The 21,421-nt window shown below is 27.4% G+C and overlaps 1 protein-coding gene across 1 annotated transcript in view; it reads right to left on the minus strand.

Moving 5' to 3' along the window:
* Nucleotides 1-8,423: 8,423 nt before the first annotated feature.
* The window catches only part of LOC111681904 (uncharacterized protein DDB_G0283357), a 30,907-nt gene continuing 17,909 nt past the window's right edge, over nt 8,424-21,421 (minus strand). The window contains exons 2-5 of the mRNA XM_046955710.1: nt 20,031-20,076; nt 17,479-17,611; nt 11,197-11,312; nt 8,424-11,063 (exon numbers count right to left, since the gene is read on the minus strand). Coding sequence (XP_046811666.1) covers nt 8,424-11,063; nt 11,197-11,312; nt 17,479-17,611; nt 20,031-20,076 — 2,935 coding nt within the window. The remainder of the gene's footprint in view (nt 11,064-11,196; nt 11,313-17,478; nt 17,612-20,030; nt 20,077-21,421) is intronic.

Genomic DNA, 21,421 nt, shown 5'->3' on the forward strand with positions numbered 1-21,421 from the left:
AAACTGGAGGGAGAAAAAAACGGAAATTCCATGGAACAGAAGTCCGTCCGTTCATTAGGTTAAATAAAAATATTTAACAACATTTGACGTCGAGAAACAAACTACCTGTTTTTATTTTGGCATTTTATAGTATTTGCCTGAAAAATATTTAGACGCAAGGTTTTGTTATGCAAATTTTCCTTATATTTTATTTTGTATTTTTTAAATTTTTTCATTTTGTATTTCTCTGTCAAATAATGACCATTAAAACGTGAATTTTGTTGACATTTTTTAAATGTAGACAAATTAATTAACACATCAATGTGACGGGTTAGTTAGTATACAACAACATCTATTTTTATTGAATAATTCAATAAAAAAAGAAATACTGGAACCATACGGCGCCATGAAACGTATATTTTTATATGATTGTATCTTTATTTTATTTACTGTAACTTGTTTAGCACAGTAATTGCGTTCAGTTTTATAATAGTCCTAGATTATGGGAATAATGAAATCAAATAATCAAAGTCCTAGATTATGGGAATAATCAAAAAATCGGCAAATAGTCTATAGTCTAGTCTATAGTCTAGTCTATAGTCTAGTCTATAGTCTAGTCTATAGTCTAGTCTATAGTCTAGTCTATAGTCTAGTCTATAGTCTAGTCTATAGTCTAGTCTATAGTCTAGTCTATAGTCTAGTCTATAGTCTAGTCTATAGTCTAGTCTATAGTCTAGTCTATAGTCTAGTCTATAGTCTAGTCTATAGTCTAGTCTATAGTCTAGTCTATAGTCTAGTCAATAGTCTAATCTATATGTAGTCTATAGTATACTCTATAGTGTAGTCTAGAATTTAGTTTTTAGTCTGGTCTACAGTCAAAACTATAGCCTATAGTCTTGACTGAGATCTAGCCTATAAGCTAGTCTAGTCTATAGTGTAGTTCATAATCTAGTCTTTACTTTGGTGAGTAAACAATTCTAAATCTTGTACTAATTTAAGATCGGGACTTAATGATTCTGTCTTAAAGTCTAAAGTAAGGAATGTTTGTAATTGCACGATAACTATAGTTGATCACTGTATTCATATTATTCAAGCTTTCAAAACATTGTCCGCTTAAGACGTTTTAAATCATAATAGTTTAAAAATATACATTTCATAATCTTCATATAAATAATTTGTATTGTTTTTTTTAGAAATAAAGTTTTTTTTTTGAAATGAAAAGAATAATTTAAAAATAAATTTTGAATAATAACTATAGCGGCATTATTATTATTATTAATTAATACAAGTTTAAAATTAAATTAAAAGAAATATAAATAAAATTTATTGCTGTCATATCAAAACATTCAAATCATCCAATAAACAATATCGAAACCATTCATCCAATATCTGTCTAAATATGAAACTATATCTATTTTTAACAAGTATAAAGTGGGTGGGTATTACTGGTGCCGATTTTTTTTGTTATTTGTTTCTAATAACATTATTAATTTTACATACAAAATTTTTTTTGTATAATCGTATAGTTTATGGTGCTATAAATAAATCGCAGTAAATAAATGGCTAAAAAAAGAATTTCAAATAAGATTGATTATAAAATACTTAAAATGAAATAAATCGTTTTTTCAGCAATCTAATGGATTAAAAATAACAAAAAAAACATTAAGAATAAAAACAACTGTTAAGTCAAAGAAACAAACGAGGAAGATCATTAAATATGTTTTTGTTTGGACTACAACAAGTTCGAGTACTCACGGTGTCAGGCGCTTTGTTACTGACGCATTTGCTATTAAATATCTATCACTAAAACAAAACAATGATCGGCATGAAGAGAACATAGATTAAAGTTGTTAACTAATACTTAAACACTTTTTTTGGAAAAACATTTAGTTTTTTGTTTAAATACATTAAGAAACCTTTAAGTTATGTGATATTGTTACGTTTCCTATTGTTTATTTGAGCCGTTCATTGCTTTAGCTTATGGTGTGGGTATTAGTAATAATAAAAAACAATAGAAATATAACACTATTATTACTCGTATTATTGTTATTAAACTTTTGTTTTTGTTATTGTTTGGCGGTTTTACAACCTTAACTGATTGCCGACTTGGCACCAGATTTCTGCTAAATAAATCTATTAAAAATATTGATAATAAAAATTTAATTACTTTAATTTGGCATTAAATAATACAGATACAGAAACCATAATAACAAGTAATAGACACTTAAAAACACAGCACTTGTTAAAATCTGTTTAAGTGTGAGTGAGTGTGTATGTGTTTTTTTAATTTCCTTTAAGAAACAGAATTTGTTTCGTACATTTATTATGTTATGTTATAGAAGTGACATGATATTTCGCATCTGTCAATAAAACAGTTGTTGTCAACGTTTAACGTGCCTCTTGTCAAACGGTCTCAATTTATGACTTGGTTGCTTGCACACGACAACACATTAAAATAATCTCATGTACAAAATCATTTTATTACGTCAAAAGGTTTATTGAACATTTAGTTGTTGTGATTTATGGATTAAATATTGAAATTGTTGTTTTTTCTTAAACTCTTGAAACAAAAAACCAAAACAATGAATTTTTTTCCAATATTTTTTTTATTAAAGGAAGCTCTTGAAATTTTTACAATATTTTCAAACTTTTAAATAATCCGACCTTTGACCCCATTAGTTTATTTATTTAATAATATCTCTCAGACTTTATCATAGTATGTAATCTTAGTTTGGACTGTTAATTCAGTCTATACTCAGAATTTTAATCTAATGTAATATCCAGTCTACAGTCTGGACTATATTGTAGACTATATGCAGGTCAAAACACTAAAGTGTTATCTGTAGTATCGACTATAGTATAGTCTATAGTCTGGACTATAGTATTGACTCTAGTCTGGACTATAGTATAGTCTACAGTCTGGACTATGGTATAGTCTATAATTTTGACTATAGTCTAGTCTATAGTCTTGATTATGGTACAGTCTATGGTCTTGACCATAGTATAGTCTATAGTCTGGACTATAGTATAGTCGGTAGTCTATAGTCTGGACTATGGTATAGTCTATAGTCTTGACTATAGTATAGTCTATAATCTGGACTATAGTATGGTCTACAGTCTGGACTATATTATAGTCTATAGTCTGGACTAAAGTATAGTCTATAGTCTTGACTATAGTATAGTCTATAATCTGGACTATAGTATGGTCTACAGTCTCGACTATATTATAGTCTATAGTCTGGACTATAGTATAGTCTATAGTCTGGACTATAGTATAGTCTATAGTCTGGACTATAGTATAGTCTATAGTCTGGACTATAGTATAGTCTATAGTCTGGACTATAGTATAGTCTATAGCCTGGACTATAGTATAGTCAATAGTCTGGGCTATAGTATGGTCTACAGTCTGGACTATATTATAGTCTATAATCTGGACTATAGTATAGTCTATAGTCTGGACTATAGTATAGTCTATAGTCTGGACTATAGTATAGTCTATAGTCTGGACTATAGTATAGTCTATAGTCTGGGCTATGGTATAGTCTACAGTCTTGACTATAGTATAGTCTATAATCTGGACTATAGTATAGTCTATAATCTTGACTATAGTATATTCTATAGTCAGTAGTCTGTTCTTAAGTCTGGTCTTTATTCTAATTAAAAATCTTTACTTTAGTCCAGTTTCAAGCCTAATTTCAACAATAATGTAAAGTATTCGTTGAATAAACCAACATTATAAATACTTTCAAAATAAATGCCACATTTGCCATTAAATCACGTGTTTCGGTGTACGATTCTTTAAACAGAAATTCAGCACTAATTTTTGTACAACTCCCCATAGAATTAAAGAACAAAAAATACAGAAAAAAATAATGTTAAATTGTATACTAATTCGTAGAATTCTTAAACAACCACCGCTCTCTCACTAATCATTAGAAAATTAATGGTCTTTTTTTCCAAGATTCAATACGCATTAGAAGCAGAAAGGAGTTCAAGAAAAAAAAGCAAATTTCATCATAAATAAATATAGATTGGTGGGGATTGATGTGAGTGTGTGTTTTTTTATTTCAAATAACCACAAATATTTCAATATTCCTTTCATCTTTCCACACAACTAGACTTCAAATCAAACAACATCATTCAGACATGTTCTACTACTACAACTTACTACTAAAATATGCATTCTCGATTTTACTTACTACCGCTCTACGTTATTAATTTCAAATCCAATAAATGACTTACACAGTTGTTTTCTTTTCATAATTAAAACGAAATTGATGGAGGAAAATACAAATAAAATTAAAGAAAAAGTAAATGAAAAAAAAAACAAATAATAAAAAGAAATGAAACACATCAAGCACAGTTAAGGCCATTAAAAAAGACCATCATCATCTATAGCATTTTGGAGGCATACAATCTCATAATAATGAGACAAAATTATAAAACAATAACACAAACACACAGCGGTCAGTCCAAAACGCCCTCCCTCCCGCCTGCTTGTTAGTCAGTCAGTCTATCAGTCATTACCACATTAACAGCAATTCAACCACAACCGAACCGGGCGATACCACAGATTTATGTTCCTCACAAAATTAGAGAGAGAAATCTTTTAATTTCTTGAGGTTTTGAGAAAAAAATCATTTGGAACGAATGTACGTTACGTACACACGCTCATTAAAATGCTATAAATTATTGATACAAAATAATATGTTAAATAGAACCCCCTCCTGGGCGCACTAATCTTGCATATTGTGTCGTTATGTTTATACAAACAGACATTAACAGTACTGGTTTGAAGCTATTGGAACTAGTGGTGAAATAATTGTGGCAATAGAGATTCAATAGTTTAAGTAAACGTAGTCTGAACTATGGTCAACAGTCAGAAATTGTAGTCGGGAATATAGTCCAGTCTATTGTCTGAACTGTAGTCCAATCTATAGTCTAATTTATCTGTACTCTAAAGACTACACATTAGTTTGGTCTATATTGTATAGTTTATTCTAGTCTTTAGTCTAGACTATATTCTAGTTAATGATATGGATTAGAGTAGAGTCTTGTCCATAGTCTGAACTATAGCCTTGTCTAAAGTCTTGACTAAAGTCTAGTCTATAGTTTAGTCTAAAATCTTGACTATTATCTAGTCTACAATCTATTCTAAAGTCTTGACTATAGTTTAGTTTATAGTCTTGACTATGGTCTAGTCTAAAGTCTTGACTATAGTCCAATCTATAGTTTAGTCTAAAGCCTTTACTATTGTCTAGTCTAGAATCTAGTCTACAGTCTTGACTATAGTTTTGTCTATAGTCTTGACTATAGTTTAGTCTATAGTTTTGATTATAGTTTAGTCTATAGTCTTGACTATAGTTTAGTCTATACTCTTGACTATAGTTTAGTCTATAGTCTTGACCCTAGTTTAGTATATAGTCTTGACTATAGTTTAGTCTATAGTCTTAACTATAGATTAGTCTAATCTATAGTCTTGACTATAGTCTAATCTATAGGTTAGTGCAAAGTCTTGACTATAGTCTAGTCTACAGTTTAGTCTAGTCTACAATTTTGCCTATAGACTATGTTTCAGTCTTTAGTATAATCTAATTTATAGCCTGGAGTATAGTCGAGTCACTTATCTGCTCTGTTAACTAGTCTATAGTCGGGACTATAGTCTTGTCCTTAAATTAGACTTTAGTGTGGTTGATAGTATAGACTGTAGTCTAATCCATAGTCAGGACTATAGTCTAGTTTATAGTCCAACTATAGTTCATAGGACTGTTGTTTAGTTTATAGTCTTGACTATGGTCTTGCCTATAGCCTGGATTATTATCTAGTCTATAGTGTGGACTATAGTCTAGTCTGTAGTCAAGTCTGGACTGTAGTCGAGTCTATAGTCTGCACTTTAGTCTAGTCAGGGATAAAGTCTAATCTACAGTTTATTTTGAATTCTGATCAAAAAAATGACTTGACTGTTTCTAATATTTCCGCCACACACTGTCATCCTCTATTGGCTCTCAAATCTTGTGGTATGCCCATAAGTGCATTAGATTTTTGTTATTTTTTTATATTTTTATTTATATTTTTTTAAATTGAAAAGCGAATAAAAGGGCGTGTGAGTGGGAATTAAACACAGTTTTAATAGGTTTAAAATCGAAAATATATAAAAATGAAATAAAAACACAAACTATGACAAAAATGAAATATAAATTTACATTAACATACGCCATAAAGGTGAGAAATTATGTAAATAATTAAGAAGATTTTGTTGTTGTTGTTTAGTTAGGCCAGTCCAGCCCAGTCATTCACTCACTTATTCGTCCATATGTTGAGTTGCTTAAATATTTTCATATGTTTTGGTGCAGCAAACAGTGTTTCCACGATGATGCTGCTGACAATGATGATGATGATGATGTAGACGATGGTAATGATGATGTTGCCTTCACACCATAAACATACTAACTGACTTAGCATTTGTATCTTTAATATTATGGAAACAAATCTATCTATCTATTCAAGTATTTAGGAATGTTTGTTGGTTGTTGATGTTGTTGCTGCTGTTGTTGTGTTACCCATTTGAAGACCAGTTTAACCACCTGCGTAGTTAGCAATTTGTCATATTGTTTAAATACATTTTTTGAACGATTGACATTTTTCCATTTGTTATTAATTTGAAAAAGTTATTATCGATTTTTAATACTTGCCACATCTTTCAAATACTTACTATTTATCAGATGCTCTGACAAGAAAAAAATGCTGAAAATCTTGAGATTTTTTCTATTAATAAACCCAAAACAAACAACAAATTTCCATAAAAATCAAATGATTAAATATTCTGTTATAATTGCCACTTATTACGTAATATTGGAATTATTTAATCCTTAAGCAAATATCGATATCTTCATATACATTTCAAATATGATATTAAATTTGGGGATTTACAAAATGTCAGTTGTAAATTAATTAAAATATTTGTTAAAATTACTTGATGACCCTGTTGTGCCCAAGTATTTGTTAAGATCAGATCATGTAGGTGTTGCTGTAACAATTTAATTATTTTATTATTTGCTTTTACTTTTGTTATTTATTGGAAATAAATATTATTTGCATTATGTAGATAACAATATTAGTAAATTAAAGCAAATGTCTAAATAAATTAAATATTTTATTAACATTTCATAAAACTTTATTTGAAGACATCTATCTATCTTTCTAACGCCTTAGAAAATTAATTTCTATTTTTCCTGGTGAATGAATATAAAGATCTTTTTTATTTTCTTTAATTATTCTTATTTATTTTAAACAATAGATAACATCTGTAAAACCACTCTCCTCAAATATTGGAAAGGAAAACATGTCACTTTTACATACAAATGAAGTATCAATGGTCACATGATTGACACCTTGTAAACTGTTGACAATTGTTTAGATAATGATCGTAAATAACATCTAAATGATGAGAGGTAATATAGTTTGGCATCATTATAAAATAGACAAATTGGCAGTTGTCACCAGGTGTCAACTGGTGCTGGTTGTTACTAAATATAAATTTCATCTATTAACGGATACTAAGTAAGTTATTATAAATATCATTATTTGGAAGTGATGAAATAATAAACAACAATAAGTATTTGTTTGACAACGGCGCATAACATTTACTGAACTAGAACAGAACTAAAACCGATCTAGAATAGAACTAAAACAGAACTAGAACAAAACTAGAATAGAACTTGAACAAAACTAGAACAGAACAAGAACAGAACTAGAACAAAACTAGAACAGCAGTAGGATATAACTAGAACAGAACTATATCAGAACTAGAACAGAACTAGAACAGAACTAGAACAGAACTAGAACAGAACTAGAACAGAACTAGAACAGAACTAGAACAGAACTAGAACAGAACTAGAACAGAACTAGAACAGAACTAGAACAGAACTAGAAGAGAACTAGAACAGAACTAGAACAGAACTAGAACAGAAGTAGAATAGAACTAAAACAGAACTAGAACAGTATTAGAACAGAACTAGAACAGAACTAGAACAGAACTAGAACAGAACTAGAACAGAACTAGAACAGAACTAGAACAGAACTAGAACAGAACTAGAACTGAACTAGAACAGAACTGGAACAGATCAGAAATAGAATAGAACTAAAACAGAACAAGAACTGAGAATAGGACTAGAACTGAGACAAAAATGAACTAAAACTCAGCTAGAACTAAAATAGCAGTATTAAGCTGCTGTCATAATTAATCAGTTTTACTCGATCATAAATTGTTTATTCGTATTCTGTTAAAATGTTCATTTAAATTAATGATCATTTTGGAATTAACTTTTCGAAATTCTCCGAAATTGAAAAAATTCCTTTCGGAAAGATCCATAACTATTGATCTTTCTTTATACTTACTTGTTTTCAATATTTTCTTCTTACAATAAAATGGATAAATATTCCAATCAATTAAATACAGATCTGTATTGTACTATAATTTTTTCATATTTATTTTGGATTCTTTTAAATTTTTCATCATTATCATCAACATCGTTATTATGAGCATAATTATTATTATGATCATTATTATTATAATTATTATAATTATATTTGTTAGGATTGTTGTTAATAAATTTAATATTTAGCTGTTGTTTTTGTTTTTGTTGCAATTGCTTAAGTAAATGTTGTTGACCGACAAGTATCGACAACAATTTGTTATAGCGATAAGCAGCGGCAGCAGCGTTAGTAATGATAGTAGTTGTAGTAGCAGTTGCTGTAGTTGTTGTAGCTGGCTTTAAATTATTTAAATATTCTGGTTGATTATTTTTATTATTTTTAAAAATATTGACTTTGTTGTCATTAAGAATTTTAAGGACATTAATATTTTTATCATATTTATAGCTACTGCTGCTGCTGCTTTTTTTAGCATTATTGTTATTATTATATTTAACTTGGCTTTTTGTTTTTACTACTTCATTATTATTATAACTGTTGGTGTTGTTAGTAATTTTAGTGTTATTTTGAATAATAATATTTCTTTTAGTACGTCTATGACTAAGATTATTATGATTGTTATTATTATAAGGAGTAGAAGTAGTTGAATTTTTACTACTAATATTTTCTTTACTACTACTGCTACTGCTGCTTTTGCTATTAGCATTTTTATTATTAAATTCACTGTGTGTTGAAAAATCATTTGAAATTTGTGGTTTTTGTTTAAAATTTTCCAAAATTAAATGATTTTCATTTGTTGCTATTGTTGTACTACTAATAGGAGAATAATTATTATTATTATTATCATTATTATTATAATGCTGTTGTTGTTGTGTATTATTTTTGTTTTGATTAGAACTAAGTTTTAAATTAAAAGTATGGCTTCTTATTCGATCTAGATAAATTAGCTTAAAGCGATTTACCAAATGCTCCTGCTGTAAATTATTGTCACTTAGATTATTGCTATTGCTACTGCTATTATTAACTAAAAGTCTATGGGAATTTGTTTTAACATTCATTACATGGTCATTGTCACTGTCACTATCATTGTCATTGTCAGCATTGTCTGTGTCACTTGAAGTTTGTTTTAAATGTGTTAATTTGGAAAATTTATAAAAATCGTGACTAGTATGACTCTGCTCAGTAACAGTTACAGCAGCAGCAGCAGTTGTTGTGTTTGTTTTAAACTTCGGCTGCTGCAGCTGCTGTTGCTGCTGTGCTGAATGTAAGGAATGACTAAATTGTTGTTGTGGGAATAAATGTTTTGTTGTAAAATCAGTCGAGCTTCTTGTAGTTTGTTGTTGCTTTAAATATTCTGCAATAAGATTATTTTTCGACAAGTATTTTTTTGGCAAGGCAGGTATTGCATTAATATTATCATTATTATTATTATTTAAATTAAGTTTAAGATTATTTAAATTAAAATTAACATTAGAGCTTAAATTAATACTACTACTATTACTACTACTGCTATTATTACTATTTATATTAAATAATCGACTGTCTTTATAACTATTTGAGTATTTATGGTTTTGTTGCTGTACTTTGACTTCCTTAGTTGAGGGACGACGACTGGTGGAATTCACTGGTGCTATAGTTTGTTGTTGTTGTAGTTTAAGTTGATGATAGTTATGCTCATGGTGATGATGATGATGTCTTAGTTTATGATTTTTCATTTGATCCAATTGGACACGATCATACTGACTTTGAGCTTCTAAAGGAGATTGAGCTACTAATTGCAAATCTGCTGAAGGATTTGCAGAAAGATTCGTCTCTGTAGGCTTCTTTCTTCGGCCTTTTTTGCGACGACCAGCAGCTAGCATGGCAACGATATTTAAGGCGGAAGGAGCTAAGGAAGCTGTGGCTGCCAATGTTGTGGCTGTCATTGAGGGGGTGGCGGAATTAGTGGCATTTGGCATTGGCTCAGCTTCCTTATCTTCGTACTGCTGCTGTTGTTGTTCTTGCCTTCTTTGGTTGTGCAAACGCAATTTGCGTTCTTTTTCTTCTCTTTGATGCTGACGCCTCCGCCCCTCCCCGTTTCCCTGGTCATGATGATGTCTTATTAAGTTTTTTGGCTGCATTGCACCTAAACTTGCATTATTATTATTGTTGTTTGCCAATTTGGCATGATGTTTACGTTTACGATGACGTTGTCCCAAAACGTCACGATTTCTCACACCGTTAGCGTTGTTATTTTCACTATTTATCAAACGTTGTGTGGGTTTTCTATTAGCATTTTTAAATCTCTTATTATTACTGTTACTATCTATAATACTAGCTTTGGAATCGTGCATTTTATGTCCCTCCCTCAAAGTTACAGCTGCTGAGCTTCTAGTAACGGCCTTTATACTGGGTGCTGCAGTAGTAGTGGTTGTGGTAGTGGTTGTTGTTGTAGTCGTCGTAAAACGGCTACGATCAAAATGCTCGGCATTTATTTTAACGAATAGAAAACAAGCTCGTTTAAGAGTTTGTGGTCTTTTCCAGTGTCTCGGTCCCACGGGTTTTAGGCCTCTAGTAAAGCCTACACGCCATGAGGGATTATAGGCATTAGCATATAAAAAATAACCGTGTTCTAGGGATTCGATAAAGTGACAGTCGCGTGTTAAGTTTTTCTAAAATGAAAGAAAATAGAAAAAATGGAAAAGTTTAACAAAAATCTTGTTTTTAAAAAAAGCAAAGGGTGTTTAAAATTTTTTCTATTTTTTTTTTTTTTTGGATTTCTTAATGATTTTAATAATTACTCACCATTCCAACTAATTTTCCTTTTCTGAAGCACAAATAACGTCCCACTTCCTTGGCGTATAGGGCTATTTTGAAAGTGTCGCTGAAAATGTCGCCTACACTTTCCATGGTGAAAAATTCTACAAAGAAACAAAAAAAAAAAAAAAAAACTTATAAGAAAACAGTTTTAAGGGAAACAAATCAATAAAAATACACAGTGTCTGAAAACATACATAAAGACATGCATTACGCATTATTAAAATACTTAATAAAAACACTTTAAATTGAAATTAAATAACCGGCAAAAAGAACTCATATACATATACATACATATATTGTACATATTATTATACTTTAAAGGTCTTGGTCCCAAAAAAATGAAGAGAGAGAAAAAAATGACTTAATTGGCCGATAACCCAACTCAAAAACATGTTGACTTTTAAATTGAAGTTTTGCAAAAAAAAAAAAAATTATTATAAATGTTACGTTGTGTGCAGTAGTAGTAAGTTAAGGAATAAATACTCATTTGCACGATCGACAGGAATAAACCAGCAAACATTTTAAAAGGAATTTGAAAATTTGTTACAAATTTGTTATGTTTAGAAAGTATTTTTCGAGATATTTCCCAAATTAGGTTAATATGTCAAGCTGTTCATATTTAACTGTTACTGTATCAATTTTATTGTTTTTTAAAAACGATATAGAAATAGGGACCTTAAGGTATCTGGGGTCTTGAGAAAATTAATTGTCTTCTTAAGATATCAGGGACTTTTAGAAAACTGATTTCAACTAATTAATGGACAGACGGATAAAGTCATAAACCGACTTTAAAGTTTTTTCTATAACATTAATTAGGAATTTATGATTGGGACTTGGGGTCTTGAGATATATAAAGCTTGTAGAAAGTTTATTTTTTTTAATAAGTTTAGCGACAGACGAAGTTTGCTAGAAATATGAAGCGATTTTTTTTAAAACTTCAAAATGTCTGCTGGGTATTTAATGTCATTAACTCATTTAAACAAGTACAAGCGATCGACAAACACGCGCAAAGTGACCGGCAGACAGGCAAACTTTTCATGGTTACATTTTTAAGTGACTTTATAATGAAACCGACAAAAAATTTATAATTGAGGGCTTTCTTTTAAAATAAAATTTCTTTATATTTAAATAAAAATTATATAAAAAAACAAATTTGAAATGATATTTTCTCCATACCTACGTACGTCCGTCCATCCATCCAACTGATCAGTTTTAACTGATCAGTTAAAAATCTTTTCTTTTTTTAACACATTTCTACTATTGTTTTATATTTATTTAATTTTATTATTATTAATATATAATAACAATAACAATAAAACCATATTTAACAAAAAGAAAAATAAACAAAAAACCAATTCATTTCCATTGTATAGCGATCGCACTTGTATGGAATTTTATCAAAAAATTTTAATGGGGTCTTTATCGTTTATAGCAACAAAATGTATAGTAACAACGTTATTATTTATTATATTTATTAATTTAGTACTATTTATACAAACAAATAAATTAATAATTATTTTTGTATTTTTCCCCCCTTAATACAAAAACAAATAACAAATACTAATAATAAATTTCATAAAAATCCAAACAAAAATTCAAGTCATTTTTAAAGGTTTTTGATTGATTTTATAAACCAAAAAAAAAATATTTGCAAAAATATTATCTTTGGTTCACTAAAGGCCATCATAAATAATATCAAAAAAAAAGAAATTCTTTAACTAAAACTATTCGAAAGATAAAATTGTATCTTTAAGTTTAAAATAAAAACTACTTTAAAGCAGATGCCTTTCAACATACACCACCAACTGCTCTAACAAAACAAGTGCTTACCTTACCTCTCCTTTCGTTATGACCTACCACACCTATCATTTAATTGAAATCTAATTAGCGTGTACGTATGTTTAAATGTACAAACAAATACATTTGTAGAATGTTTGAAAAAATAGAAGTAAAAAAAAGACCTGCTGTCTTGTGTACATGTTCTTCAATTCTAGCAACAACATACAGTGGCGATAAAAATAATAGTAAGCAAATGATATTTATGTATGTGACGGCCTGGGGTTAAGTAGAAAATACTTGAGTCATGTATTCCATTCATTAAACCATAACGTACGTACACGGTTAGTAACAAATTTTTTTTGTTCATAAAATTTTTAGAATTTTTGCACAAATTGATCAATCATTAAGTGCTAATAATATATGTGGACTATTTATTTATGGGTGGAGAAGGGGGACAGGGATGAGTATCTAAAAGTATTTAACTATTTCGTCATTAAATGAAATTAAGTAGAAAAATCATTATTCAGCAAAAATTATGTTAAGACAGGTATTTAAAAAAAATTAAAGATAAAATTGTAACAAATATTTGCACAAACTTTTAAAAGTTTATTTAAATGGTAAAAGCTTTATTTGAAGAAATATAAGCTTGGTCACGATATGATAAAGAAACTATATTATCGAAAAGCTTTTAAACGGAATAATAGAGAAACTATAATAGAGAAACTACTTGAATTATTCAAAAGCTTCTAAACAGGCAAATCAATAAAGCTTTTTTGAATACATGAAAAAACCCTAATAAACTTGACAAAGCTTTTTCTAATTTGAATAAACTTTTTAATGTTTAAAGTATTTAAATAGCAAAAGCTTTATTTGAGGAAATATTAGTTAACACTAAGCATAAATAAGGATATAATTAAACTTTTACTTGGTCACAACGAAGAAACTACTATTAAGCTATTATTTATTATTCAAAAGCTTCGAAACTAGTAAGTATTAGTAAGCATAGTCATGGAATAACATAGAAACTAATATTAAGCTCATATTATCCAAAAGCTTCTAAATATACAAATGCTAATTAGAACTTTATTATAAACAGCTTTTATAATAGAAATTACTATTAAGCTTATATAATCCAAAAGCTTTTAAGCAAGCAAATATTAGAAAGCTTAGTCACTTAGAAATAACAAAGAAACTACTATTAAGCTAATATTATCTAAAAGCTTTTGGATACAGCTTTAATAATAGATATGTTATATCTCGGTTTAGTTAAGTTTTCAATAAACTTAACAAAGCTTTATCTTAACTATTTTGGCATTTTTGGCTTTGCGTAAATTAAAAAAATAAACCATTATTTCAATCAGATACACTGCAATCAATCTTGGTTTCAAAACTCACTTTTATTTTGAAAGTAAGCAGCTGGAAGCTCAGCCAAGCTTTGGTTATCGTAATGTTAGTTAAAGCATAAACTAAACTTGGTTTATTTAAAAGCTTGCAAAACTCGGTTTTATTTGAAAAGTTCACACAATCGATAGTAAAACATAAGAAAGCTTAAACTAAACTAAAAGCACAATTTTACTCAAACAAATGTTAAATTAAACTCGTCGTAATGATGTGTTTAGTTAAACCAGCTATAAAAGCTTTAACTAAACTATGCTTTGGACAAAAATTTTATAACAAAGAAACTACAGTTAAACCTTGATAACCTAAAAATTTCATAATCCTCTAGTTATTCGGAAAACTGCTGTAGAGAAATCATATTTTGAGGAAAAATTTCAAAGAAATTTTTAAAAATTTTAAGAAATTTGTGAAAATTTTTGTAAATTTTTTATTCCCGCTCTGTGCTAGAATTGAAGAACATAATCTTAATCTTAGATTTTTTTATCTTAAACTTTGTGTAAAGAAATTTTTAAGATTATGATTAGTTAATTAGACAAACAAGCTGTAAACATTAGACAATGTATCCAGCCTCTTTAAAATGTTAAGACAAAGCACCCTAGGGGGCCCATTTACGGTTCATTAAGATAGTTAAACCTTTTTCTACACTTAGTTTAAGAAAATCTTTGTTGAACTGTAAAATTCTATAGTTTCTAAAGAAATTTATTTAGGGAAGTAGTAGGCAAATATTCAAACTTGAGTAAAACTATTTAAGAAAAGCAAAATGAGGAGAGATTTTTTCGTTTGAAAAACAACTGACAGATGGCAGATTGAGAAGAGACTAAACGAAATACTGTTAGTATTTTGGTGTCTTAAGGGAAATTTTAAGAAATTATTATTTTAAAAAGTATTTGAAAAAATCGAACAAATGTTAAATGATTTTATTGAATTCAGAATCAAATAAGAGCCGTTAGCAACACAAAAGTCTAATTTTAACATTAATATGACTAGACTTTCAAATTTATTAATATTATTTAAATAATTTACTTATAGTTTTATAATCTCTGCCACGCCCCTATAAAATTCTATTTGCTAATTTAATAGCCATTCAATTTAAATACAAATTACCCTTAATTCGAAAACAAACAATATTAAGTCATTAAAATAAAAACTCTTTTAAAATTTATAACCAAAAAATATGGATCAGGTTAGTTTAGTTAATAATTCAATAAAAAATAAAGTTCTATTGTTAAACAAATAAACAATTGTTTAAATTAAATAAACTTTATTTATTTGAAAAAATGTATTGAGGTAATACATATTTTCAAAACAATAACAAAATACAAGTTTAATTCAAAAGAAAATTTAAATAAATTAAAAAAATATATATATATTTATAAAATTTTATGGTTTTTAAACATTTTATGATTATTTAAATATTATTATTTCAAAAATAAAGAAACTAATAAAAATCCAAAAAAAAATTAGCCATAAAATTAGTTTTGTTAATAATGTATTGTTAAAATATTTAGCCTTCTGTTTATAAAAACTTTGAAATTTTAAATAAAATTGCAAACAATTGAAATAAAATGTTTTTTGTCTAAAGTTACACTTTTAAATTAAGAAAATTAGTTAACAACTCAATTATACATTTACTGCTCTTATTTTACCCCTTTTTTGAAAAACAAAAAAAAAACAAATATTAAAAAAGTAAACTGTAGTTATAGTTTTTTTTTTCCAAGGAATTTTCAATTGTATTTGAAACTTTTGTTTTGAATTTAGCCGCTTTTTTTTCTTAAACAGTAACAACAACAAAAGAAATCACATGACTTGCACTTGATTTGATGTAATATTGTGTTACATGCATAAAAAATACAAGTCAAATAATGGGGGAGAAAGAGAGAGAGAGAAGGAGTGCAGTATAAAAAGTTAAAGAACCCTTTAATATTTACAGTCCTATGTAAATAGGCAAACAATCCGTCCACTCACACTTGAAAATAAATATGGAAAATACTGAAAATTTTCCTGTTGTACTAAACAATTACTATTTACTTACATAAAAACATACTACATACATACATATTTACAACTTTAAACTACGATTACTTGTTCGTTATACTTGGACTAGTCGTGCACTTGTCTATGCGTTTCTGTTCGTGTGTTTATTTTCTTTGTATTTGTTTGTTCGTAGATAAGTTCCCTCTCTTGTTTGTCGGGCTCATAGCAGACTTGGAAAAGTCTATTCCATCAGAACAAGAACTAAACTAGAAGTGAAGTAAAACTGAACTAGAACGGAACTAGAACTGAACTAGAACTGAACTAGAACTGAACAAGAACTGAACTAGAACTGAACTTTAACTGAACTAGAACTGAACTTTAACTGAACTAGAACTGAACTAGAACTGAACTAGAACTGAACTAGAACTAGAACTGAACTAGAACTGAACTAGAACTGAACTAGAACTGAACTTTAACTGAACTAGAACTGAACTAGAACTGAACTAGAACTGAACTAGAACTGAACTAGAACTGAACTAGAACTGAAGTAGAACTGAACTAGAACTGAAGTAGAACTGAAGTAGAACTGAACTAGAACTGAACTAGAACTGAACTAGAACTGAACTAGAACTGAACTAGAACTGAACTAGAACTGAAGTAGAACTGAACTAGAACTGAACTAGAACTGAAGTAGAACTGAACTAGAACTGAACTAGAACTGAACTAGAACTGAACTAGAACTGAACTAGAACTGAACTAGAACTGAACTAGAACTGAACTAAAATTGAACTAGAACTGAACTAGAACTCAACTAGAACTGAACTAAAACTGAACTAGAACTAAACTAGAACTGTATTAGAACGGAACTGGAGAAGTAAAGTACAATAGCACTTAACTTCCCACTCCTGATTCAGAGTATTTATTTAAAAAGGTGTTTGTGTGTATTTTAATTTGAAAAATATTTGAATTATTTTACCTTATTTACATTAAATATTTTGTCTTTACATGTAAAGGTACGTAATTTATGTACTTTATGTTTTTTTCTTAGGTATGGGAAAGTTATTTTCTTTTATTTTTCTTGTTTAAATAATTAAATATTTGTTTAACAATACTTACGTGCTAATGATATATCTGTTGCTGTCACTTTGCCGCCGGCATTGACATGTAATGCCCTCTCGTGATTTTTCAGCATTATCACAACATCGTTTGTTTTCTTTAGAGATGCTGTTGTTGCAGTGGCAAACATTACCTATGAAAATTAAAAAAAAATAAATTAAATTAAAATAAATAATTACAAAATTCTTAAAAGATTTTAAAGAAAATTAAATAAAAAGTAAATTATTAAATTACATTTTAACAGCAATTTAAATTTTTGTGAATATTTTTGGCAAAATTTACCAAATTTTATTTTGCTTATTACAGCACATTTTCTCACTCAAATTGCTTCCGTTCTAGACTACAACAATGTGTGTTTTTTTTTAATTTTTCATTAAATGTCTGATGAAATATGCTGACTAAATTACCATGACAAAAACATGATATATAGAGGTTTGTTAAAATATTAAAAACACTAAACGAGTAAATAATAATATGTATTTGTTTGTTACTTTAAAAAAAATAAACGTCTTCAATTTGTACAATAAATAATTTAGTATATGATTACCACAGTCAATGGTCTTGTCATGGGAACCATAATATTTATGTAGATTTTTAATCAATAAGTAATATAACGTTACAAACGGAAACTAACTTAAGCAAATTTTTTAAGAAATTTTTTACAAAATTTGCATTTTTTTAAACAATATGTTTTATTTAAATTATTTAAAAAAAACTCTTTTATATGGATATGTTTAAAATAGGGCAAAAAGTGCAATTTTTTCTTAATAGGACAAAAAGTGCTTTTCTTGCTTGCTTTTAATGCACTTTTTAGTAAATTTTAACACTTTTATATTATATTTAAACAAGAGTTTTAAAAAACCAAGTAAAAACCTAACCATTTTTTTACTGTTAGACTAATTTTGAAAATATTTTTTTAAAAAAGGCAATTTTTTAAATGTTTTGTGCATTTTTTTAAACTGTTAACATGTTCACAGTTTTAACATATTTTTTTCTAAAAATAGATATCACTAATCAGCTTAAAGTTTTCTTTATAGGATTTTTTCTATAAAGGAGCAAAAAGTGCACTTTTTTGGTAATGGGCATAAAGCATTTTTTTCCATTTTTGTTTTACTCTTTAACAAAAAATTTTGTAAAATTTAAAAAGTTTTGAACTTTTTAACTAATTTTGAAAATATCATCTTAAAAAGGCAGAAAATAGTGCAATTTTTGTTCATTTTCTTAAACTGTTAACATGTACAATGTTTTTACAAATAGTTTTTCCTGAAAATAGCGGTCATTAATTAGCTTATTGTCCTTTTCAAAGAATTTTTTCCAAAAGACACAAAAAGTGCACTTTTTCACACAAAAGCCAAAAGAGTGTAATTTTAGTAAATTTTTGTACTTTTTTCTACTTTTTCAATACGAAATTTTTAAAAACTCAATAAAAACCCAAAAATTTCGAACTTATAAACTAATTTTGAACATATTTTGTTAAAAAGGCAGAAAAAAGTGCATTTTTTGTGCATTTTTTAACTGTTAACATGTTGACAGTTTTTGCAAATATTTTTTTCAGAAAGTAACAGCTATTAATTAGCTTAATGTCTTCATGATAGTATTTTTTCTAAAACAGAATTAAAAGTGCATATTTTTGTAAAAAGGGCAGAAAAAGTGCATTTTTTGCACTTTTGGAAGTTTTAGTACATCTTAGCACTTTTATTTTACTTTTTAACAAGAAATATTTAAAACATTTAGTAAAAACTCAAATATTTTGAACCTTTAAATGTATTTTGAAAATATTTCCTTAAAAAAGGCAGAAAATAGTGCAATTTTTTGTAAATTTTCCTAAATATTTAAACTGTACACAAGCTTAGCCTTTCTTGAACTAAAATTTTGTGTAAATTAAAGACTTTACTTAGCACATAAGTAATATGATACATGTTAAATATATAATATTTATTTATAATCCTTAACGTAGACATAAGCAAAATTGAAACTTTGTTATATTTAAAACGAAAAACAAACTAGACTAAACACCGACAAGCAACTGGAATCAAATGTATGACTCACAATATATATCCGACATTTGTACAAAGAATTTAATCTGTATTAATTTTTAAATATCAAACGTTTGTAGCCTGTCGCTCAAACTGTAATTGTCGCTATTACTACGTCTAATGCTGATTAATTAAACAACAACACACAAAAAAATATTGAGTAATATTAAAAATTTTATATGCGTGAGTTCAAACATGTTCGTTAGTTAGTTTGATTCTTATGTTTGTAATAATAAATTTTATCTCTCATATTAGTTCATGTTACAAGTTTTTAGTAATAATTTGCACAATATTATTATTATTGATTAAATATTTAAACCAAAATCAAATCTTATCATTTGTGTGTTAAACGTATGTTCATTCTCTGTTTGTTTTTGGTATTAATACACAAGTTGTAATCTTTACAAATATGTTAATAACCAACTAATAATAACAATAATAATAAAAATTAATTACTTTACATCAATAATGTATTGGTGATTTAAACAGAAAAAAACCATAAATTATACAACTTACCATCATAAAAAAAATAATCCTGGCATTGAGTGTAAACTGTGGTAACCTGTAATTATACAAAAGAAAAAAATACAAATTGTTATTAATAAATTTATTAACAAATTAATTTGTAAATAATTCAACATACAATATTAATGTTGGAAATTATTAAGCAATGTAGTTTATATAAGTAAAACTGTTAATATTCAAGTTTTTTCCACAAAAAGGCAAAAAAGTGCAATTTTTTTTTTGTATTTTTTATACATTTTGCTTGAAATTTTTAAATTACACTTTTTTGCCTTTATTCGAGATTTTTTTAAAAATCAAACATTTTTATTAACAAATTTCATTTTTCCCAAAATGCAAAATATATGTTGCACTTTTTTTACCCTTTCATAGATTTTTTAGAAAATTTCATAAAATTTTCAAAAAAATTACATAAAAACACTTTTATTTAAAATTATAAATATCAAATTTTTTCTAAAAGTGCAAAAAAAAATATGCACTTTTTTGCCCTTTAATAGATTTTTTTCCTAAAGTGCAAAAAAAAAATGTTGCACTCTTTTGCCCTTTTATAGATTTTTTTTGAAATTTTCCTTAAAATTGTCAAAAAATTTACATAAAAATATTTTTATTTAAAATTATGAATATCATAGTTTTTTCAAAAAGTGCAAAAAATATTGCATTTTTTGTCCTTTCATAGATTTTTTAGAAAATTTCCTTAAAATTTTAAAAAATTAACATAAAAACATTTTTATTTAAAATTATTAATATCAAAGCCTTTTTTTCAAAAGTGCAAAAAATATTGCACTTTTTTACCCTTTCGTAGATTTTTTGGAAATTTTCCTTAAAATTGTCAAAAATTTATATAAAAAGGGACATTTTTTCTTCAAATAAAATATTAAAACAGTAATCAGTTAAAAAACTATGAACTCCTGTGGAAATTCTCCTTTCCTTAAAGGGCAATCAACTTTTAACTTTTTATTTCAAAATAATAAAAACTTTTCCTTTTTTTGTTAAATATTAAAAAAAAAAAATCAATAACTCATAAACAACAAACAAACGAATACTTTAAAAACAGGATCAAGTATTGTTAAGTATCCCATTAGAAAGCCTCAAGGAAATAACGTGTGATTTTATGAGATTCTTATCATTTTTCAATTTCGCACCAGACAAAAGGTTTTTTTAAACCAAAATAAAGTATACAACAACCAAATTTAAATACCTATAAAATAAATGTTGTTTTTTTTTTTTTGCTCAAACCAGCCGACCGAGTGAAATTAAGATTTATTATTTGACATTTAAACGATTAATATATATTTTTTTCTTCATTTTGCATAAATATCTTTCTTCTAAGAGTATAGAAGTGTATAGAAAACAGTAGGTATGCGTACATACTTATGTTTATACAT

Source organism: Lucilia cuprina, chromosome 6 (genome assembly GCF_022045245.1).
Source record: "Lucilia cuprina isolate Lc7/37 chromosome 6, ASM2204524v1, whole genome shotgun sequence".
Taxonomy (NCBI): Eukaryota; Metazoa; Arthropoda; class Insecta; order Diptera; family Calliphoridae; genus Lucilia; species Lucilia cuprina.